Source organism: Eretmochelys imbricata, chromosome 6 (genome assembly GCF_965152235.1).
Source record: "Eretmochelys imbricata isolate rEreImb1 chromosome 6, rEreImb1.hap1, whole genome shotgun sequence".
Classification (NCBI taxonomy): domain Eukaryota; kingdom Metazoa; phylum Chordata; order Testudines; family Cheloniidae; genus Eretmochelys; species Eretmochelys imbricata.
In genome coordinates, this window is record NC_135577.1 from 127231138 (window position 1) to 127255919 (window position 24782).

The window sequence follows — 24782 nt, forward strand, 5'->3', positions numbered from 1 at the left end:
AGTGAGGGGACAGTAATGGAAGCCAAGGGACAAGAGGATATTGAGAAAGTGGGTTCTGTCAAGAGTGTCAAAAGCAGCAGAGCAGAGGCTGATGAGGATGGAATAAAGGACTTGCTCTTTGATCAAGAGGAGATGGTTTCATTGGAGTGGTGAGGCTCCAGGATTGAGCAGGTTAGGTGCTCAAGGCAGTGGTTGTAGATGGCGTATTCTGTGAGTTTGGAGGTGAAGAGTAAAAGATGGAGGGAGAAATGAAGTTGAGGGGCTGCTTTATGAGGCTAGGAGAGATGAGGCCATGCCTGTTTTGTCAGGGCAAAGAGCCCAAAGAGTGTGAGGGGTTTTAAATGGTGAGAGTGGGGGTAAGCAGGATGAGGAGGTGGGGGAGGTTAGAAGTGGAGAGCAGATGAGAAACCTACATGTTGGTGACAGAGGATGGAGGAGATCAAAGGTGCATCTTGGAGAGACTTGAGGGATAGTCTGCGTCGAAGAGAGCCGGGTGGAGATTTGGACTGGCAAAAAAAAAGTCATTAGAATTAACAGATTAAAGGTTGTGAAAGGGGCAAAGGAGGTGAGTAGTAGAGGTCAGAGAGAAAGAACTTGGAAACTGAGATCTTGTGGAAGAAGCAGTATTGAGCGAAGAACAGATCAAGCAAGCGGCCATTCTGGTGAGTGGGGCAGTTGATCGAAAGTTGGAGATCAAAAATGGTGAGTTGGTTGGAGGCCAGGGTTTTTCAGATGGGATCTCCACATGGAGGTTGTTGCCACAGCAGAGGATGGGAGATTGACACCTGGATCTTCCTCATTTCCTCTCCTCGCAGTGTTGAAGATGGTGGAACAGGAAAACGAGGAACATAAAGACTATAGCAGCTGTAGCTGTGATGTTCAGCAAGTGAATTACTTCCCCCCATTTTCTTCCTGATTTTGTCCACTCCCATAGCTCAGTAATTTAGATTGTAAATTCATCTGTGCTGGGATTGTCTCATTTTATTTGTAAGGCACTACGTACACCTGCTGTGCTGTATACGTAACTGGTTCTGAAATCATCTTTTCCGCATTTATTTCTGATAGTTGGGTGGCCTGAGAGCCCCACCCATAATATATTTTTCCATGTGTGGGGCTTGAGGGGGTGACCAGGTAATGTCCTACATGGAATTATCATGTCTGCGATTTCCAGTATCCTCTGACAGCTTTTTAATGCCAATCCGAGGAATGCTTTTCAAGCCTCAGTGAAAATCTTGTAATTTGGGTGGGTAATATGGAACACCACACAATAAAACTACAAACAACCTATGTGGAACAGTACCTTGTGCCTTGAGAATTATATTGGGGGGGCATAGCTACAGTTTCAGTGATAAATGGGAAAGTATGTCCTTTCCCTGTGTTTATATCCTAAGCCTGGCTGTGGTCACAATTGGTCTACATTACAAAAGTCATCACACGCTTTAGCATGATTCTCGGTTTCTTCTCAAGTATTAGAAAAGCTGCGTTAATGGATTTCTGTACCTGGTAGCATGTTGTCCCACTGCTGGGTCACAGGGCAACTCTGAAATCACTGCTACTAAGAGTATGTCCACACTGCTCACATTACAGCATGGCCGCGCTGTGATGTGGGCAGTGTAGACACACCTTATTGCTGGGTGTCAGCTCTCCCAGCGATTTAAAAAACAAAACACCACCACCCCGAATGAGCGGTGCGCTCCCGGCGAGAAAGCGCTGTTTATACTGATGCTTTTCAGGCTAAAACTTTTGTCACTCGGGGGTGTTTTTTCGCTCTCCTGAGCGACTAAAATTTTAGCGCTGAAAGTAGCAGTGTAGATACAGCCGTAAAAAAGGAAACTGGTGGTTCTTTGATGTCCTTGGTGTATTCCCATTTGTGTTGCTGAGCCAAGGGGCCCTTCTAGAAGGACAGTACTCGTTGGTACTGCATGAGCTACCGGCAGGCACTGGATGTTTGGAGCAGAGGGTTGAAAAGGCCTACGTAACTCCAGTTTCTTCCTTTGGGTGGCTAGCTGCAGATGTAGGGCCTGTTGCTCTCTGTGCACAGACTGACTTTTGGTGTGTGTCTTTGATTTTTTTTTTTTTTTAAACCAAGAGTTCCTATCTATCCTTTATTATATATAGTCCTCATAGAGGACGTGTCAGATATTAAACTGATAAGAACAGATACTACACTTGATCTTAATAGTTCAGCTAAATTGTGCCATAGCACGCTAAATATTTCCAGTGATCCAGAGATCAGTTAGCTATGGCAGATCGACTTTGTAAGGATCTGGTTAAGGTCAGGTTTAAGTGGTATGCATCATACTCCTTCATGTTCCCTTAGGTTGAATCACACACTCGCTGTTTGTTTTGCCTGCGGGAACCACATTCCCTGGATTGCTGCCTGGATGTAATTGTGTCTTGGGCCTGTACCAACAGCAAGCGGAGTGGAGGCTCAATGTCTTCTTCACAGCAAAGGCCTTATGAGCCAAGTCTCTGGATCTGGCATCAGCTCAGCATCATAAGAATGGTCCTGTTAATTCAGACCAATGGTCCATCTAGCCCAGTATCCTGTCTTCTGACAGCAGCCAGTGCCAGATACTTCGGAGGGAATGAAGAGATCAGGGCAATTAGCGAGTGATCCATCCCCTGTCATCCAGTCCCAGCTTTTGGCAGTCGGAAGTGTAGGGACACCCAGAGCATGGATTTGCCCCCCTGCCATCTTGGCTAATAGCCACTAATGAACCTATCCTCCATGAACTTACCTCATTCTCTTTTGAACCCTGTTATAGTGTTGCCTTCGCATCATCTCTGACAGCAAGTTCCAGATGTTGTGTGAACAAGTACTTCCTTATGTTTTAAACCAGCTGCCTGTTAATTTAAGTGGTGACCCCTGGTTCTTGTGTTATGTGAAGGGGTAAATAACACTTCCTTATTTACTTTCTCCACACTGGTCATGATTTTATAGACCTCTGTTGTATTCCTCCTTCATCGTCTCTTTTCTAAGCTGAACAGTCCTAGCCTTTTTACTCTCTCCTCCTGTGGAAGCTGTTCCATAAACCTCATCATTTGTGTTGCTCTTCTCTTTATATTTACCAATTCTAATGTATCTTTTTTGAGATGGGATGACCAAGAGGTGTGGGCATACCATGGATTTATATAGTGATATCATGACATTTTCTGTCTTCTGTATCCTTTTCCTAATGGTTCCTAACTTTGTTAGTTTGTGTTTTTTTTGACTGCCATTGCATAATGAGCAGTTGTTTTCAGAGAACTATCCATGATGACTCCAAAATCTTCTTTGAATGGTAACAGCTAATTTAGACCCCATCGTTTTGTATATATAGTTGGGATTATTTTTTCTAGTGTGCATTACTTTGCATTTATCAACGTTGAATTTCATCTGCCATTTTGTTGTTCTGCCTCTGTGAAGGGATTCGCAAAAAGAAAAGGAGTACTTGCGGCACCTTAGAGACTAACCAGTTTATTTGAGCATAAGCTCACGAAAGCTCATGCTCAAATAAATTGGTTAGTCTCTAAGGTGCCACAAGTCCTCCTTTTCTTTTTGCGAATACAGACTAACACGGCTGTTACTCTGAAACCTGTGAAGGGATTGAGTAGGCTGCCTTGGGCTTCAAAGCTGGGCAAGTTGGGAACTTGCTACCAGATTATCATGCTTGTAGTTCTGAAATCTGTGGCTGCTACCAAGCAGAAGCATTGAAGGCCCAAGAACCAAGGCATCAGCATAGATGTGCTAAGGCTGACTTCAGCTTTTAAATGAACTTAAAAGACTGTTCATCAGAAACTGTAGAACATTGGTAAGGGATGCAAAAGGACACAAGGAGATGGCCAGCGGAGTCAAGGACAATAAAGAATAGGGTTCTTTTAAGTATATTGGGAACAAAAAGGAGTCCTAATAGTGATACTAGCCCAGTTCTTGATGGAAATGGTAGAACTGTCAATAATGCAGGAATGTTCAATAAATATTTCTGTGCGGTATTTGTGAAAAAGATAAATAATATAAACAAAGGATCATTAAATACTTTCCATTTCAACAGTAACTGATGAGAAGGTTAAACAGTAGCTATTAAAGTTAGACATTAAAAATCAGCAGGTCTGGATAACTTGCATTCAAGAATTTTAAAAGATCTGTGGAGGAGCTCTCTGGACCGTTAATGTTGATTCTCAGTAAATCTTGGAATACTGCAGAAGTTCCAGAGGACTGGAAGAATGTTGTTACAGTATTTTAAAAAGGGTAAAATGGACAACCTATATAATTATAGCCCTGTTCTGTGTGACTTAAATCATGAGCAAAATAATGGAACAGCTGATATGGGACTCAAGTATAAAGAATTAAAAGGGTAATATAATGTCAGACAGGATAGGGTTTATGGAAATGTATTTGTATTATCATAGCACCCTAGAGCCAAGCCCCAGTCATGGATCAAAAAAACGAGGGTCCATGTGGCACTTTAGAGACTAACAAATTTATTTGGGCATAAGCTTTTGTTGGCTAGAACCCTCTTCATTGGATGAATGGAGTGAAAATACAGGAGCAGGTATAAATATGTGAAAGGTTTGGGGGTTGCTTTACCAAGTCTGAGGTCAGTCTAATGAGTTAAATCAATTAACAGCAGGATACCAAAGGAGGAAAAATCTCTTTTGAAGTGCTAAGAGAGTGGCCCATTACAGACAGTTGACAAGAAGGTGTGAGTAACAGTAGGGAGAAATTAGTATTGGGGAAATTAAGTTTAGGTTTTGTAATGACCCAACCACTCCCAGTCTCTATTCGGGCCTAATGTGATGGTATCCAGTTTGCAAATTAATTCCAGTTCTGCAGCTTCACATTGGAGTCTGTTTTTGAAGTTTTTTTTTTGTTGAAGAATTGCCACTTTTAGATCTGTTGTTGAGTGACCAGAGACATTGAAGTGTTCTCCTGCTGGTTTTTGAATGTTATGATTCCTGATGAAACCAGTCATGGATCAAGACTCCCTTATGCTAGGTGCTGTACAAACACAGAACAAAGAGACTGTCCTTGCCCTCAAAGAGCTTACAATCTAAGTACAAGACAAGAGACAACAAATGAATACAGACAGACCCACGGGGGGCTGGGGGGCAAGTCGTTTAGTTTTGATCTTGTCCAACTGGATATCTTTTTGTGAAGATTACACTTTTGTTTGATAATGGTAATAGTGTTGATGTAATATACTTAGACTTCTGTAAGGTGTTTGACTTGGTACCTCACAACATTTTGCTTAAGAAGATAGAACAATACAAAGTCAATATGGAACATATTAAATCGTTCAAAAACTGGTTAACAGTTGATAGGTCTCAAGATGCAGTTGTAAACCCGAAATCATCTAGTGGGTTTCTGCAGAGTTTGGTTCTTGGCCCTGTGCTTTTTAATATTTTTATAAATGATGTGGAAGAATGTAAAATTATTACTGAAAGTTTGCAGATGGCCCAAAGATTGGGGGAGTGGTAAATAATGGAGAGGACAGGTCATGATATAGAGCAATCTGGATTGCTTGGTAAGCAGGGCATAAGCAAATAATATACAGTTCAGTATGGCCACGTGTCAGGTTGTACGTCTAGGAACAAAGATGCAGGCCTTCCTTACAGGCTGGGTGGGGGACTCTAGCCTGGGAAGAAGAGACTCTGAAAAAGGCCGGGGTGGGGCATGGTAGATAATTGGCTGAACATGAGCTCCCAGTATGACGTTGAAGTCAAAAGGGCTAATGCCATCCTTGGAAGTATAAGAGGAAATCTCAAGTAGCAGTAGGGTGAGTATATTGCCTCTGTATTTGGCACTGATGCAACCATTACTGAAATATTGTGTCCAGGTCTGATGTCCGCAATTCCAGAATGAGGGTGAAAAATTAGAGAGGATTCAGAGAAGTGCCACAAGCATGACTGGAAGACATACCTTTATAATGAGAGATTCAAGGAGCTCAATCTATGTAATTTAACAGAAATCTGACGAGCCCGCTATTATTATTCTAGCACACAAAGGTATAAAAAAGTCCAATGACCGGAAGCTGAAGCTAGACAAATTCAGACTAGAAATAAAGTGCAAATTTTGAACAGTGAGGGTAATTTAACCATTTGGAACAACTTACTCCAAGGGTTGTGGTGGATTCTCTATCACTGAAAATTTTTTAAATCCATATTGGATGATTTTCTAAAAGATCTGCTTTGGTTCAACCACAGCTATTGGATTTGAGCAGGGATTAATTCAGGGAAGTTCTGTGGTCTGTGTTATGCTGGAGGTCAGACTAGATTATCACAATGATCCTTTTGGTCTTAAAAGCTGTGAATCAGTGCCAGGTATTTTCAGAATGCCAAAGAAGGTTGGCAGACTGCATCCTATCTACTTGACATTTGCATAACATTCCTGTAGCAATGGCAGCTATTGCTTACATGGAAAAGTAGAATCGGGAAAGGCTATAGTTTGTTATATGTTTCAACTTCTAAAAAATGCAATTGAACAGCTGGAAGCAAAGAGGGAAAAGCCAACACTATGTGATCAGCCATCTCTCTGGGGACACCAGTAAGCGCTTCATGAGTCACAGTGTGAGCGAATCTGTCCTTGGTCTCTAATGAGAATCTCCATATTTCCTAATGGTATTGTCAGGCCTGCAATGTCAGGAAGACCCTTATCCTGTATTCTGACCAAGTCACTCTACCTCTTGGCTTCGACACAGACTACTTCTGCGCTGATTCACTCTGTAGAAGTGCAAAGTGATTCTCCTGCGCTCTAGAAAGCCAGTCAATGTGAAAGGTTACTCTCAGAAGTGGAGAAAGTTTTCCTCTGTGGGCAGTGGATAACAATCTATGTTCCGCCTCCATATCTTCTCATTTGGGCTATTCGCTCAGCGTCGTCTTGTCTTCAGTCGAGCTGCACCTGTCTGCCATCTCAGCATGTCACTTGCAGTGGATGGTTCTGCGACCTCCAGTTGCCTGACAACCTCCGGATTTTGAAAGGGCTGGTTGTTGTCTTCTGAAGGTTAGAGGATCTGTCGTGACATGGAACCTTGACTTGGTGCTGACAAAGATGAGGGATTCAGCTTTAGAGTTCTTGGGCTACTGCTCCTTATTCCTCCTAGTGTTAAAATCAGCATTACTAATCTGGGGGAGGAGTGCGTTGTGTGCTTCAAGGGTTGAGCCTCCTTTCTCCTCATTCCAGGGGGACGAACTTGCTCTGTATCCTCATCCTAAGTTCTTGCTAAAAGCAGTGTCCGAATTTCATCTATCTCAGGTGGTTTATTTCCCAGATTCCTCCTGTAACCTCACTCCATATCCAAGGTGCCCAGAGAAATGTGTGTTTCTATTTTGGATGGGGATAAAACAATTAGGAATAGATTTCTTGTAACCTTTGGATGATTGGTGGAAGGGAAATGCCACTTCCATTCAGCACCTGCCTAAGTGAATTAGGCTGTACGTCAAAAATAATGTACCTTAGCGAGGGTGACAGCACCTGCGTGACTTAGTGCTCACTTTACTGGAGCTGAGATAACATTAATGAAATCCCTGTGAAATGTTTCCATCATAGAAATCTGCAAGACTAATCACTGGGGTTTTAATCACATCTTTGTGCAGCACTACTCTCTTAACTTTGGCATCTTGATCTTATACTATGAGAGAGCAGTTCTGTGATCCATGATTAGTTAGAACTCATCAGCCTACCTTCCCTGAGGGCTGAACTGCTGGCTAGACTCACACAAGCAGGACAACGCAGAGGCTGCCGTGGAGTGAAGATTAAGGTTACTTATGAGAAACGGTGGCTATTTTAAGAATGTTGCCTCTGCATAGTCTCACTGCTCATCTACCTTCCCCTCTTCGTATGAGTTCTGCTTACACAACGCTCTGGGGGTTAGTGGTAGGAAATGAGGGAGTGGAGACTGCGCAGTCCTTTATAACCTCACCTCTGACCGACTGGTGCTGCAAGAGGCTGCTGGTGCCGTCCAGACAGGCTCCCAAAGGGTCCTACCGCAGCAGCCCGGAGGAGTACATCCCACAAGCATGAATGTGTAGAGGCACCAGTTGCAGTAATACTAACTGTATTTTTCTGAGCTTGATTAGGGTAAATGTTAGCACACTGGTCGCACCCCAAGACCCCAGCCAGGATTAGGGCCCATTGTGCTTGGAGCTGTACAACCATAGAAACAGACAATCTCTGCCCCAGAGGGCTCGCAATTAATTGCATTGTGCTGTACTATAATACAAGGCCTCACTACGTAAAAGGCCATTGTTTATAAGGCTATGTCCGATGCCCTTGCATTATGATTAAATATGTCTTAACTTTCTTATTTTAGGCCAGAAATCTTCATACAGGAGAGTTGGCTGCTGTAAAAATTATCAAGTTAGAGCCAGGTAAGTTTTTGCATTCTTTCCCAGTACTGTTGGGAGGCACGTGCTCTGTCATTAAACACTGCCGTTTCCCCTGTATATTTGTTTTCACACAGCAGTAATAGGGCATTTGCATTTTATTACCATTCGCTGAAAAAAATGGTGGTTGCAGTAGTTTCAGTGGTTTGGTTTCAGGAAACGCTGCAGAATTATTTAAAGCATGGTACACAATTACCTTTGGTTATTTCCTTTTTGTTGTTTCTCCTTCTTTCTTGTCTATTTTATCTATCAGCTATTAATTTATAACAGTACGGTTTGTTTTATTAGTTTAAAGGCAAGAGGCATTTCTCCCCTCCCCCCCATAAATTGTTACAGAATAGCCTGTACATTAATGTCTGTTTACAGAGCTAGTGTTCAAACCTCTCCTGCAGGCACACCCCCCCCCAAAAAAAAAAAATACTCTGTGGGAGAGGCAGAGAGGAACAGGCAGTGTTGCTGCCTTCCATCTCTCTTGTCCTTTCCCTCTTGTCCCTCACCTCCACCAAGCTTCGTGCTAGGGATGCTTTTCTGGGCAGCCATGACTTCCTGTCCCAGTTCCTTTGATTGCATCCTCCTCGGTTCCCATGGTCTGCGTGAGTCATTGTGTGAGAGCGGAGAGGTAAGGGGGAGTGCAAGTTCAGATTGAGGGAATTGGCTAATACCCATCTAGCTGTGTTAGGAAAGACCGTCTCTCTCACCCCTGCATGTTAATGTGCTGCCATTTTTCTATCCTGGGCTGATGAGAGCGCTGTAGATTTTCTCCTATCACCACCCTATCCCGGTGCAGGAGAAGATAAGTCATTGCCCAGGATACCTGTTGATCTGAAGACTGACCTTGAAGTCCTGCAAGGAGAGGTGAAATCAGGAAGGGTGTCCACAATGGAAATTGGGATGAGACTATTAACCTATTCCTGGAGTGTGAGAGAATTCCAACTCCTCTCCCAAAATGTAATCTGTATCACCCCTGAGTGCGCAGTGTTAATATCCCACTTTTTGCTCCCCTCTTCACTTTCAAATCCCTCCTTATAATTATCTTCCACGTATCCTTTCTATGTTTGTCACTCCACAACTTGTTCAGCCTGATCTCTTGCCCCATGTTTTGTGTGGGATGCAGGACCTTCTTTGCTGAAAGCTGCAACTCTGCATGTGCTCTTCCCTTACACCAAAGTATTTTTGTGGCCTTCTTCAGTGAAGGAGTACAGACGTTAGAGGGGTGATGGAGGGGAGGGGGGGAGTGAGTGTGTGTGTGTGACACAGAGAGAGAGAGAGCACATGCTCGTGCTAGTGAGTAAGATGTGGATTTTATGTTTGTTGTTTCCTGGATTTTTTTTTTTAACTGCAAGGTACCCACAAGTTGTGAGCAATGGATATCTAGAAATTAAAATGTATTTGTCTGCAGAACCCATCTTAAAAATCAATAAGGCCTTCTTGGAGGTCAGGCTAGATGGTCAAGATGCATTTGTTCACACAACGCACAGTCAACCTGTGGAACTCCTTGCCAGAGGTTGTTGTGAAGGCCAAGACTATAACAGCATTTAAAAAAGAACTAGATAAATTCATGGAGGATAGGTCCATCAATGGCTATTAGCCAGGATGGGTAGGGATGGTATCTGTAGCCACTGTTTGCCAGAAGCTGGGAATGGGCAACGGGATGGATCACTTGATGATTTTCTGTTCATTCCCTGTGAAACACCTGGCATTGGCCACTGTTGTCTCCCCTCAGACAGAGACAAACACCTACAAGATCTCTGTCAAGCTTTCTTACAACTACAATACCCACCTGCAGAAGTAAAGAAACAGATTGATAGAGCCAGAAGAGTTCCCAGAAGTTACCTACTACAGGACAGGCCTAACAAAGAAAATAACAGAACGCCACTAGCCGTCACCTTCAGCCCCCAACTAAAACCCCTCCAACGCATTATTAAGGATCTACAACCTATCCTAAAGGATGACCCAACACTCTCACAAATCTTGGGAGACAGGCCAGTCCTTGCCTACAGACAGCCCCGCAACCTGAAGCAAATACTCACCAACAACCACATACCACACAACAGAACCACTAACCCAGGAACTTATCCTTGCAACAAAGCCCGTTGCCAATTGTGCCCACATATCTATTCAGGGGACACCATCACAGGGCCTAATAACATCAGCCACACTATCAGAGGCTCGTTCACCTGCACATCCACCAATGTGATATATGCCACCATGTGCCAGCAATGCCCCTCTGCCATGTACATTGGTCAAACTGGACAGTCTCTACGTAAAAGAATAAATGGACACAAATCAGATGTTAAGAATTATAACATTCATAAACCAGTCGGAGAACACTTCAATCTCTCTGGTCACGCAATCACAGACATGAAGGTCGCTATCTTAAAACAAAAAAACTTCAAATCCAGACTCCAGCGAGAAACTGCTGAATTGGAATTCATTTGCAAATTGGATACTATTAATTTAGGCTTAAATAGAGACTGGGAGAGGCTAAGTCATTATGCAAGGTAGCCTATTTCCTCTTGTTTTTTCCTACCCCCTCCCCCCCCGATGTTCTGGTTTAACTTGGATTTAAACTTGGAGAGTGGTCAGTTTGGATGAGCTATTACCAGCAGGAGAGTGAGTTTGTGTGTGTATGGGGGTGGGTTTTTGGAGGGGGGTGAGGGAGTGAGAGAACCTGGATTTGTGCAGGAAATGGCCTAACTTCATTATCATGCACATTGTGTAAAGAGTTGTCACTTTGGATGGGCTATCACCAGCAGGAGAGTGAATTTGTGTGGGGGGGGTGGAGGGTGAGAAAACCTGGATTTGTGCTGGAAATGGCCTAACCTGATGATCACTTTAGATAAGCTATTACCAGCAGGAGAGTGGGGTGGGAGGAGGTATTGTTTCATATTCTCTGTGTATATATAAAGTCTGCTGCAGTTTCCACGGTATGCATCCGATGAAGTGAGCTGTAGCTCACGAAAGCTCATGCTCAAATAAATTGGTTAGTCTCTAAGGTGCCACAAGTCCTCCTTTTCTTTTTGCGAATACAGACTAACACGGCTGTTACTCTGAAACCTGTTGGAAGACAGGATACTGGGATAGCTGGACCTTTGGTCTGATCCAGTATGGCCGTTCTTTATGTCCCTTCTGACCTTAAAGTCTGAGTCTTCTGCAAATCCAGCCCAGCGCATGTCTGACTAGGTTTGGATGATTAGAACTCTATTCTAATGGCTGTGGCTCTGACTCAGCCCCTGCATCGTTTTACATAAACACCTTAATTCTAGTAGTCGCACTCTCGGAGCCCATTTATCCCAAACTAGAGCTGATTACCTGCTTAGATATTGGAGAGGTAGAGAACTGGGACCCAGGAGACCTGGGTCCTTTTCCCAGTTTTGTTTCTGTCTTGCTGTGTCACCTTGAACGAGTCACTTCACCTTTCTGTGCCTCTTGTCCTCTCAACTCTTGCTGATTTCTCTGTTCAGACTGTAAGCTCTTTGGCATAGGGACGGTCTCATACTTTGTGTCTATACAGTGCCCAGCACAATGGAGGCTTGACCTCAGTTGGGGCCTCTAGTTATGTGCTGCTACTCGCAATTGTTCATTGGCAAAATAGGAAGTTCTTGTTTACACATGTAAAATGCAGCTAGGGCTCTTTCTAATTATGTGATGTTAAAGGAGAGGAAAATAGAGTCAACGTTAGTTTATACATAGATTCTGGTCAGCTTTATCCACCCACGTTTTCTTTTAGATAATACATCAAGAGGCAGTAAATCTTTCTTCCAACACCCTCAGCTGATGTACCCTAAATCGTAACCTCAGCTGGGGGCATCATACTTACTGCAGAGAACAGGTTCTGCTGTCAAACACAAGGCCTGTGGATTGGCAGATGAGGCCCAACAGGTACTGCCAGCCTGTAGTGAGAGAGTTAAAGGCCAAATTTCAGAGTAGCAGTCATGTTAGTCTGTATTCGCAAAAAGAAAAGGAGGACCAGTGGCACCGTAGAGACTAACAAATTTATTTGAGCATAAGCTTTCGTGGGCTACATCATCAGATGCATGCAGTGGAAAATACAGTAGGACGACTTTATATACACAGAGAACATGAAATAATGGGTGTTACCATGCACACTGTAATGAGAGTAATCAGTTAAGGTGAGCTAATACCAGCAAGAGAGAAAAAAAACCTTTTGTAGTGATGATCAAGATGGGCCGTTTCCAGCAGTTGATAAGAACGTGTGAGGAACAGTAGGGGGGAAAAATAAACATGGGGAAATAGTTTTACTTTGTGTAATGACACATCCACTCCCAGTCTTTATTCAAGCCTAATGTAATGGTGTCCAGTTTGCAAATTAATTCCAGTGCAGCAGTCTCTCGTTAGAGTCTGTTTTTGAAGGTTTTTTTTGGTGTAATATTGCAACTTTTAGTTTCCGGTATAGGGTGGTGTTTATGTGACCATTGCTTATTAGGACTGTAGTGTCCAGGGAGTGGATGTCTTGTGTGGACTGGTCCAGGCTGAGGTTGATGGTGGGATGGAAATTGTTGAAATCATGGTGGAATTCCTCAAGGGCTTCTGTTCCATGGTCCAGATGATGATGGTATCATCCATGTAGCGCTAGTAGAAGGCAGGGCAATGTCTTTTATGGAGAAGAGAGGGGTGGATTCAGCCTACTATGAATGCAGTAAAACTGTCCCCCTTGAGCCCTTAGGTTTCTGCTCCTGATCCAAATGAAATAGACCAGATGGTTGTATGTTTTTATGTGCTGCTTGGAAAGCCGTGAGGCAGGGACTTAATCCTCTGCTGTTAGAGGGAGGTGTGGGGAGGGAAAGAACCTTCAGAAGCTAGGGATTGTCCCTGCCTGTGCACTTCACTTTGAGTAGCAGAGTGAAACATACAACCACGTGACCCATTTCACTGCTGCTTACAATACTACTGTAATTAGCAATGGTGATTATAGCTTTGTAAATTTCACTGTACTGCTAGCCTGACTTGCCTCAGGCAAGTGACTTCTATTCAAGTTTTTTAGATGATTACAAACCATTGCTAGCATGAGTTCCTTCTTAGGAGGTGCTTGCACAGACTGCTGGTGAAGACCTTGTGGGGGTATTATTTTTAAGGCTGGATTACAGTATTTCTTTATTCTATGAAGTGTTTGCTCACATGGCCTCAATGATGCAGTCTATTTAGAATGCAGCAGCTCACATCCTTTCAGGTAGACGTGGCTGTCTCAACATATCACACTCATCTTATTAAAAATCTCTGCATTGGCTCTGGGGGAGATTTTGTATTTATATAAAGTTTTTACTTATTTTGAAAGTTTTGAATGGATTTTGTCCAATATATTAGTGGCGTTTCAGATTAAACAGTAGTCAGGCTGTGGTACTGTCAGCCCTGGCATCAGGTCAATGCGAAAAACTCTTCCAATTAATCTTGGAGCTCTTGCAGAGAATACAACTCCTTTCAACCCAAACCCAGAGTGTAGCAAATATGGTATCTTCAGTACAGCGTTGAAGACATTTGAGTATCTAAGTAGGCAGAATGGAACATTTGGTGGTTGAGGTAGGGGGCTAAGTCTTTGCATTTAGACCGGAGGACACAGCTAGAGATGAGATTCATAATGTGCTGTTAAAAATTCTGAATGTTGCTGACACTAGAGAAATGAAGGAGCTTGGCTAACTTTGAGTTCTGTACAGTCCTTTTCAGCTGAGAGGGATGGTCACCATAATAGGGGACCTCAGAGAAGAGGAAGGAAGCAACTGAGGAAAAGAAAGAATGATGGAGCAAGTGATTTATATATTCATAGAATCCAGGGCCACAAGGGACCACTGTGATCATCTAATCTGACCTCATGTATCACACAGGACAGAGAACTTCCCAAGCAGATCTTTTAGAAAAACGTCCAATTTTGATTGAAAAATTGTTAACAATGGAGAATCCACCACGACCCTGTGTAAATTGTTCCAAAAGTTAATTACTCTCCCAGTTAAATGTATGCCTTATTTCCAATCTGAATTTGTCTAGCTTTAACTTCCAGCCATGTGCACTGAATCAGAGGTGAAAAAAGGCTGCCCAAAATCAGGTGGTAGCTGAGAAATTCTCACTGGGGTATGGGACCCATAGAGAAGACAACCCAGAGAAAGACACTGCTTAATTTTAGGATGGGAATGGTTTGTGTTTTGTTCCCATTACCAATCTAATGGTGGTAATTGGATTAGCAGGCAAAAGAAACTTGGAAGTAAAACTAAGGTTGCAAAATTGTTAAATCTCTTCTTCCACCTGGCTTGTCCCCTTCCTCTAAACAAAGGAAACTAACCCCCGCCTTCATCCCCCCGTTTAGAAGGCTTCAGTCCTGAATTTATTTGACCGTCTGTGCAATGTGCTAGCTCAGCTACCCGTTACTTAGACCGTACTAATAAAATTGGACTAGACAGTGTTTTTCACTTCTTTTGGCACAGACTCTGGAGAGCATTTAGCCAAAAACATTCTGGCACGCTAGTGACATTTCCCAATATTCACTGAGTTCAAATGCTTCACATAACTTGAGAGCCAGCTCAATTTCAGAAACTAATTCTCACTGTACTCAGTATTTTCAGGAGACCTGTGCAGAAGCCAAAATTATGTGAAACACAAAAGCCACTTCCTTGTATGGGTTTAGCAGATGAACTGATGGAATAGCAGATGCAGAAGGACAATTATTTGTCAGTATAATTCTTCTCTGCGGAGCCTTCTCTTTAGGAAAATACAGTAAAAATTACTTTTGAAATTAATGGGAATCTACATTGCAAATACTGCTGTACCATTAAATAAAAACACTGGGAATATTTGCCTTATGTTTGTAATGCTCTAAATAGACCCCTTTACAAATTTACTGAAGTATCTAGTTGCTGGTTTTCATTTGGTTTAGGGAGAATTGGTCTGATGTCTTTATTTTTCTTGTAGAAACATTCTGTTTGGGGCAAAAGAAGCTAGTTATTGTATTTGAAGTTGGACTATTGATGTATCTTGTACTATGTTGATTGAAGTTGGAAGTTCGGAGATTTTACTGCCATAGCAAATAACTGTACACACGTGTGGTGTTTGGTTTTCATAAAGTCAGAACAGGGTGTTTTGTTTGCAATGTTAGTTTCTGCACTTTGTGATTCACGTTCTGAAGTCACTTTTTTTTAAATATTTGATCATATCTGTTGAACTATTACAGCCAGATCCTCAACCACTGTTCTGGCCTCTTTGGCCCATTCTGCAGTATGTAGGAGTTGGAAAGCTGCCTTAATAAGGAATATGTTGGGGATTGAAAGAGGGTGAGGAGATATTGTTGGAACAACCATTGTCTACTCTGGCAATCCCTGGCTGTGTAGCAGTCCCTAGGGGGCCATTACCAGATGGTGTAAGTAGGAGCAACCCTGAGACTGCTTTAATTTAACATGTGGCTGAACTGGCCCTGGCAGTCCCTAAGATCGGAAGAGTATGAAAATGACTTTGTTACCTTTAACTTTAAGGTTTGTTACCACCACCTTGTGCTGAGTGCCTCCTCGCTGTACTTAAGAATCTGGTCCGTAGTGTGTGACCATGTTAGGTTGGTGGTTTTTTTTGTTTTTTTTTTAAAAGCTTCATGAGCTATGAAGTGGTCTGGTGTTGGCCCTGTAGCCTTTCCCTTCTGACACTTGGATTCAAATGCTGACTCTTAGTCTGGTCCCATTCTAATCCTGGTAGATATCATTTCACTAAACAAGATCACTATGCAATTTGACATGATAGATCATTCTTCGCTTACGACACACCCAGAACTTGAATTGTAGTTTTAGGGGCATACTGTAGGAGTTTGAGCGAGACGGCGCATTCGAGTAAGGTGTCGTGTAAGCAAATTGATCAATATGGTTGGAGGTGGTTCATTGCCAGGGTAGGCCATGGCTTTGAACTGGCGCTGAACATTCTCTCTCTCAAGGGCTTGGCTGGCTCGTTCTTTCTTGCATAGGCAGGGGTCTAACTGGTCACGATATACGGGGTCAGGAAGGAATTCTCCCCCAGGTCAGATTGGCCGTGGTCTTGTGGGTTTTTCCACCTTCCCTGCAGCGTGTGGGTCACTTGCCAGGCTTATCTGGGTATAACCATTTCCCTGGCATGTGGGGCCCTCAAGCACTGATGCCCCTCGGTCCCTCCTATTCTCTGTCTCTGGCATATAATGGTCTAGTCTCCTATGGGCTGTAATACTTTGGTCTCATTTATGTTGTTGGGTTAGTTTGGGGCACTGGATGGGGTTGGTGGCCTGTGATATACAGGAGGTCAGACAAGGTGATCTAGTGCTCCCTTCTGGCCTTAATCTCTATGACCGTAACCTTCAGTTTCATGAGTACCATATTCATGAGCTTTTGAACAAACAAACCTCTTTTCAGGATATATAGAAAGCAAAACAGAAGCAACATAGTGTTTTTAATTGCTATTTGCGATGCAGAAGGCATGCGGTAATGCACAATTTAAATTAATGCAATAAAAATACCAAGTGCTGTGAAATGTATTTCTTGAAATCTAGTGTCATTTTATTACTTTGATTATTACATATTATGCATCTATGAGTGTTCTCATAATTAACTATTCTTATGTCAGATAGCTATGTGTCTCGGTTATATGTTTTCCATTCTCAGCTTAACCTTTTACTGGCTGTGTGAAGGGGCACTCACCTCTTGAGTGCCTCATTTTGGCTGGGAGTGATATTGCAGTCCGAATGACACCCTTCCAGGGCGTTAAAGAGTCAGTCAACAGTCTATTTGCTCTCACTAGGGTCTTCAGCCCTGGCTCTGGGCCACTTAAATTCAGCCCTTTGTTCAGGCTCCCAAATAGGCTCCATCCCTTCTTGGGGTTTATGCCACTTCGTGTGGCCAGGAGGGGAGCCCGGGCCCACCACTAATATTGGCTCCAGCCCAAGAACCTTATAAACGGCAGCCATGTAATGCTTGATTCAATTCATTGCTGCTTCTTCCTTGAGCCTCTTCCTACCTGGACCCTGTAGGTTCACCGTTATCTCAGTACTAAGGTTCTTAGGTTCTCTCCCTGCAAACCCAGCTATGCAAAACTCAACCAGAAAACAAACTCTGGCTGTCCCTCAGGTCCCTTTGCTCAAAGAGGAGTGTCCTTCCTCTCCCCTCTCGTCCCAGGTGGGAACTGACCTCCTAAGGCCAGGCAGCTCCTTTTATCTGGGCCAGCAGGCCCGATTGGCTATTACTAGCCTCTCTAGTCCTTGGAAGACTGGGTCTATGGTTTCCAAAATGGGTGCTCTGGAGTCTCTTCTTTAGGTAAGATTAGAGAACCCTCCTTTGCTGCTCTTTTCTGCTCAGCTCGCTGCTTCTTGGGGGAGCGGGAGGGATTGTAGGAGCGTGGGGCCCAGCAGGGTGTCTCGGAGGCCAAACACACCCCATCACAGACTGGTACAGAATTAATGAAATCAAGAAGGCAGCAGCATGGGAAGCGATTGAGGACAAGATGAAACAGGGAGGAAAGTTGGGGATGAGACAGTTCAGAAGCCAGAATGGAAAGCAACAGTGACCCGAAAGCATGAGACTTGGGAAGAAGGCAGACTGGGGTGGGAAGCATCTGCTGTTCCATGGCTGTGCGAGGTTCAGGGGCCTGAATGCATATGGAGGAGGGAGGGAAGTAATGGGATCCAGTGGTTTGAGGTGAGACTAATTGACCCTAGCCCCAGCAATATTTGTGACATGGAGTCCAGAGCTGATCTCTCTGGCCTGCCAGCGCCCAGCAGCTGCAAATCCCCAGGAGGAGAGAGCTCCGCTGGGGCGGCTGTGTTACACTCCCAGAGCCTCCCACCCACTGATGCTTCCCTGGGCAAAGTCCCTGAAGCCACTCAAACTGACTACCTCATGCAGTTCCTTCCAATAATCCCAGTGAGGGGTGGTGGCAGGCTGCTCCCTAGCTAACTAACAGCCAGGGGGAAGGGTTGACAGGGATCACCACATCTCAGAGGGATCATGTGTCTCACCGCTCTGAAGGAACTTTAAGATGGAGGCCATCAGGCCAAAGACAACCTCCTCCTCCATCAACAGCAACCACATCTTGACTTTATCCCTTGGGAAGAGTCTCATTCTGCTCCACCCATCCTCTAGCCAGGACCAGAGTGTAGCTGCCTTACATAGGAGTGAGAGGCACAAGGTGATCCCGCAAATCTCCTAAACATTAGAGGGCCTACGAAGGGAACCTTGGGTACAGCACTGAGGTTCTGGAAAGCTAGACCTGTCCAAGGGGGTGATATATGCAGCATCGTTATGGCTGTGTCGGCGCCAGGATATTAGAGAGACAAGATGGGTGAGGTAATATCTGTTATTGGACCAGCTTCTGACGGTGGGAGAGACAAGCTTTCGCTCTACACAGAGCAAAAGTTAAAGCTGCTGTATTGATCAGTTCTAAACAGATTTTATGTTAGCTTAGATGACGAGCAATGTGGTTACCAATCAGAAGCCAGATATCTGCACATATCTCTGGGAGGGGAGGTCAAAGCACTAAATTCCATTTTAAAATAAAAATCTGCACCTTGTGAAACCTGTATCAGTCATCAGCACAGATCAGACCCCTGATTGGATTCACACACTGGATTTGGAATGATTTTTTTCCTAATATTGAATGGGATGAGGAGATCTCTGTAAATTTCTCTAGGGGTTTAGTGAGATTTGGATATTGTACCTTGGGCAGCTTTGCTGTGGAGTTTGCATACAGAGAGGAATTGTTATAAAACTTCCCTTGCTTTTTCTGGGAGCTCTAATTGTTCAAATACAAACACTTGAAAAATGGCAGAGTTCAAGTCATTAGTCGTTTCCTGAGCTGGAATTTTGCCAGGGGACCCTTACGCTGATAAAACACGAGAGATATCTTTAACGGCTGCAAATGGTGCAAACTGCTCACTTGCATTTCACTGCCTTGAGTTTGATGCTGGCACACTGGTTCTGCAAATGCCACTTCTTCCAGCACCTTTGAAGCCCCGTCTACACTGGCGTCTTGTGGCAAAATAGATAACACCCATGAGGCAAATAATGTTATGCAGCTAGTTTGTGTGTAGCTGCTTCTGACCTGAAGACATGCTTTGTATCAGTTGTTACCCCTCTGCCAGCAAGTCTAATATGGGTTCCTAACTCGTGTTACAGTTTACAGTGTTAGCATAGATCAGAAGTGCTGGCAAACTAGCTGGCAGGGTGCATTTTAGTCTCCCAGTGCTCCTGCCCAAATCTGAAGTGATGTCTTTGGCAACCCAGTCAAACCCCTTCCCTCTCAATTGCATGCAGGCGCAAGAGCTGCTGTGGCTTTTCTCAGCTCTGTCCATCCCATCTCTCTCTTCGCACATACACCCCTAATCCCATGATGCACCACTGAGATTATGCAAATACTATTTTATTAAAACAATAACTATCTATTTGTCCCAGGGGGAATCTCTGAAAAATAAACAGTAACCCAGAGTCAGTCCAGGAGCTGCAAGGGTGTAGGTGTATCCGTGGCTTCTCGGGGTGCATGAGTGGCTCCTTACACAGGATGGTACCATTCATAGCAGGGCAGTGGAACAAATGAAAATGTGATCAAGAGCGAATATACCCTGTAAACCATAGACATTATGCCTCTGCTTGAAAGAGGTGCGTGCTCTGTGTATGTGGATCCAGGATGGACCAACACCAGATCTAGGATGGCTGATGAGAACTAATACTGGCTAGTTAGGCTAATTTTAAAACTTTAATTGCAACTGGAACCGTTCTCTAGTGTAGATGGGCCTTAGTGATTCTCGGAGAGGCCCTAACTTGCTTAGCTTGTGAGTTCTGGATGGGATCGCAGCGCAAGGTGATATGGTGACAGATTATAATAATCTATTCTGTAGCACAGTTGGCAGGGAGAAGAGCAGATTGTTGAGCCAAATGGAGCAGGTTCAACCACCAGTTTTGATCTGGGGAAAGTACTTTATATTGTGACATCCTCTCTTCTGTATGTTGTATGTTTAACTGTATAGATACAATTACATAACGTTAGCAAGCTGCAGTGAGTCACCGTGCTGCTTGCTTGATTTACAACAACTCCCCAAACCGGCTTTTTGCTCGGCATGCTGCATAACTTATAATTGCAAACATATGAGCAGACAAAAGTACATTTTTCCGATAACATGTTGTTTAGCACAAAGTGGTCTCTGATGACTAAACCAGAAGTAAATTGTTTTGCAAGCTACTTTGCTTAAAATCAGGTTCTTATTTTTGGTTGCTGTCTTCCTCCAAATGAAATGTTGAGAGCAAGTATTATTGTCATGCGGTATTGATAATTTTCTTCGCTTCATTCCAGTACGAGGTTAAGGAATAGTTCATCTTGGCCTCCCCATCTTTTCCTTTTCATAGTCTGTCCAAGATACTGCCACCTAGAGCCTCTTGCTCTTCCATTATTCTAGCAGCTTTTCTGCTTTTCTCCCTTAAACGTCTGCACTAATTTCCTTATTCTTTTGAAATTCCACCTCTTCCTCCCTTTAAAGTTCTACATATGACCTCTCTTTATCCTCTGTGTACTCCAGCCAAGTGTCTTTCCCTACTGCTCCATTCTTCACAGTTCCTTTCTCTTTGTCCACTACACTCAGGACAACCTCTCTCAACATCCAGCAAGCACCTCCTACCTCCTCCTTTGGATCCCTTCTAAAACCCTCTTTGCTAAGCAAGGCCTCTGTAAGGGCAACTCAGGCTGCTACCTATGATTGTGAGGTGTTTAGGGCTGGGACCTTGTTTGATCATCTCGTTGAAATAAAAGTGCCATGTATATTCAAGTCTCTGTTCATGAATAGACAGTACTTAGTGACGACCTCTGAAGTGAGGACATTTCTGTTAACAAGGGATTTGGCATCATTTGATGTGATGCAAACAGCTGGAGAACTGATATCATCTATAGAGACACTGTGGGTGAGGTAATATCTTTTATTGGACCAACTTCTATCTGTGACAGAGAAATTTTCGAGCTTCATAATCTGAAGAAAAGTTCTGTGATGTGCAAAAGCTCGTCTCTTTCACCAATAGAAGTCGGTCCAGTAAAAGATATTACTCAGCACTTTGTCTCTCTCATATCCTGGAACCAACAAGGGTATAACAACACTGCAAATATTGTTATCTAGCGAAAGTTAATGCCTTCCTGGTGCTGATTTCTTCCTTCAGACTTACTCTTTTGGATTTGATATTGACCTTCTTTAAAAATGACATTAATTTTGAAATACTCCGGTCTGTTACACTTAAGTGTTTTAACAGTTTCCTGTAGAAAATTTGTCAGAGAAACTGGAGTGAATTAATCCACCTGACTCGAACCCAAAATTATTCTGTTCACAGTAATAGTTTTAGGCAGGTGCATGAATTCATGCCAAAATTCAGTGTAATCATGGGGTAACTCCCCTGTACAGTACAAAATGTGTGCAGAACTTGATCATCTGGTTTATAGAAACTACTTTATTATATTTATTTAGCTTGCAATGTATAAACAAAAAAGAATGGTTATCCCAGGTGCTTGGCTTCAGGCACCTCGAAGAGTCTTCTCTAATGTGACGTTTTGAGTTCTACCTTCCCAGAAACCCATTGTGCTGCCAATGTTTTTTCCATGCTTGCTTTCCCACCCCAGTGAGGCCCTTCTCCATATACTCAACATTCAAAAGTCCTTGTGGTTTTACTTGAAGCAGACTAAGGCTCTTAGACAACCTTCTCCACTTCTTGTTTCACCTCACACCACTTCCTTGAGCAATGCTGTTAACAATAAGACTATGTATAAATAGCTGTCTGGCTGCATTTCAGATTGCTGTGACCTGACTGGCCATATCAATGCTTATTCGATCAATAGCCATGTGGGCCTCACTCAATACATTTGCTAAGTATTATTGCTTAGGTTCAGCGTGTAGGATAGATGAGAGGGGAGTCCAAACACTCTAGTCTCCTAAAGCTCTTCTTTTGGGATATCTTTTATTCGAACTGGCCAGTTGTATTTGAAGGTTTCCCATTTGCTTGCATTCTTCAGAGGATACCTGTGCCTTGTCTCAGTTGTTAGGAAATACCCCCTGGTAGTGTCTTAAAAACCCCTCAAAGAACCTTCCTCTTCAGGGTTGGTATGTTTGCTTCTGCTCTTCGCTGTAGCCTTAACTTTGCATGTAGTGGCATCATGGAAGAGCAAAGAAAAAATACCCTGATGTCTTTTAAAGCCATTTTTTTTTTAAATCTATACTCTGGGTACAGATACCTTCATCATCATCATTGTTGTTACATGATGTCACGACAGGGCAGAGTTAAGGTTGTTTGGGTCACTTAACTGTGCAGTTCTTTTAAGTGTAACTTTAACTCTTCATTTCCGGGGTTTGTAATGCTAGGCTGTGAGATAACTGCAATACCTGTAACCCTTGTTACCTGTTACCCTTGTTGTGGATATGTGCTCTCAACCTGACTCCGTCTTAATGTTGTTTTGTCTTGGAATTTAAATGAGCATCTGTTGCCAAAGAAGCATCTGGCTGCAGAACATGCATTTAAAATTTACCTTCCAAAATTAGGCCCCCAATCACACTCTTCCTTAAGCACCATCACCAGCCCCTTTGTGCCCTCTTTTCCTGGTTTCCGTTGCAAGAAAGTGGCCATAGTAATGTTGGTGCCCCATCATTTAGGGTCTGATCCAACCCCTGTTGAAGTAAGTGGAAAGATACTCATTGACTTAATTGGAGCTGGACCAGGTCCAATTATATTTAAATTAATTGGAGCTGGTCCAGGTCCCTTTATATTTAAATGGTGGAAATACCAAAGGCAGAGAACAGCCGCATTAAGTGTTTTTTAATTACCCTGTGTTCAAGACAGACATTGCTGAGGATGCATAGTTCTACTTATATAACCGCTATGATCCATCATCTTAAAATGCATCTGTAGCAAGGAGCTCAGCGTTTGGGACTCTGACTTTGGCCCCTCTCTTGGTCATCAGTGACCGAGAGTGCTCTGCTGGCAATACTCTGTCCCCCAGAATTAATTGGAAATGGAATATTTAAAAAAATAGTTTTTGTGGTGTCTGCTTTTGGGAGGGACCATTTCCTTCTACCTTCAGGGCTCTTGAATCACTGGTACTATACACCCTCCCTTCCCCATCGCGCAAATGAAGAGTTAGAACAACCCCCTGCAGAACCAGTTAGTTTCCTTCCTAAAGTAGCCAGAGGAGCTGCCGAAAAGCATTGTATGGTGTTCCCATCCCTCTGAGTACGGTCTTTCCAGAGCATTCCCATTGCTTGCTGGCTAGTGAGTGAACTGATCTAATGTCTTAACTGATCATATTGCAGGCTACCTCTTGATGCCAGGCCAGCTCTTCTCCACTGGTCTTCAAGAAACATTTTGGTGTCATGCAAAGCTTCTAAAAAAGATAGGAAAGTGAAAAGAAGGATATATATGAATCACTGATATTGAATAGGATGATGTGTTGGAAACTCTCATGAAAGGGTCAGCAGTTATCAAAATACAGGTTTCAGAGAAACAGCCGTGTTAGTCTGTATTCGCAAAAAGAAAAGGAGTACTTGTGGCATCTTAGAGACTAACCAGTTTATTTGAGCATAAGCTTTTGTGAGCTACAGCTCACTTCATAGGATGCATACTGTGGAAAATACAGAAGATGTTTTTATACACACAGACCATGAAAAAATGGGTGTTTATCACTACAAAAGGTTTTCTCTCCCCGCACCCCACTCTCCTGCTGATAATAGCTTATGTAAAGTGATCACTCTCCTTACAATGTGTGTGATAATCAAGGTGGGCCATTTCCAGCACAAATCCAGTGTTTAACAAGAACGTCTGAGGAACAGTGGGAGGGGGGAGGAGGAATAAACAAGGGGAAATAGGTTACTTTTTATAATGAATCAACCATTCCCAGTCTCTATTCAAGCCTAAGTTAATTGTATCCAATTTGCAAATTAATTCCAATTCAGCAGTCTCTCGTTGGAGTCTGTTTTCGAAGTTTTTTTGTTGAAGGATAGTCGCTTTGAGATCAGAAATCGAGTGACCAGAGAGGTTGAAGTGTTCTCCGACTGGTTTATGAATGTTATAATTCTTGACATCTGATTTGTGTCCATTTATTCTTTTACGTAGAGACTGTCCAGTTTGACCAATGTACATGGCAGAGGGGCATTGCTGGCACATGATGGCATATATCACATTGGTGGATGTGCAGATGAATGAGCCTCTGATAGTGTGGCTGATGTTATTAGGCTCTGTGATGGTATCCCCTGAATAGATATGTGGGCACAGTTGGCAATGGGCTTTGTTGCAAGGATAGGTTCCAGGGTTAGTGGTTCTGTTGTGTGGTATGTGGTTGCTGGTGAGTATTTGCTTCAGGTTGGGGGGCTGTCTGTAGGCAAGGACTGGCCTGTCTCCCAAGATTTGTGAGAGTGTTGGGTCGTCCGTCAGGATAGGTTGTAGATCCTTAAT

General features: G+C 43.3%; 1 protein-coding gene and 1 pseudogene across 1 annotated transcript in view; one reads left to right on the forward strand and one right to left on the reverse strand.

The window, feature by feature from the left end:
- The window catches only part of MAP4K5 (mitogen-activated protein kinase kinase kinase kinase 5), an 83611-nt gene that overhangs the window by 14335 nt on the left and 44494 nt on the right, over positions 1 to 24782 (forward strand). The window contains exon 3 of the mRNA XM_077819673.1: positions 8292 to 8349. Coding sequence (XP_077675799.1) covers positions 8292 to 8349 — 58 coding nt within the window. The remainder of the gene's footprint in view (positions 1 to 8291; positions 8350 to 24782) is intronic.
- Positions 2087 to 2191, reverse strand: LOC144267174 (U2 spliceosomal RNA; annotated as a pseudogene).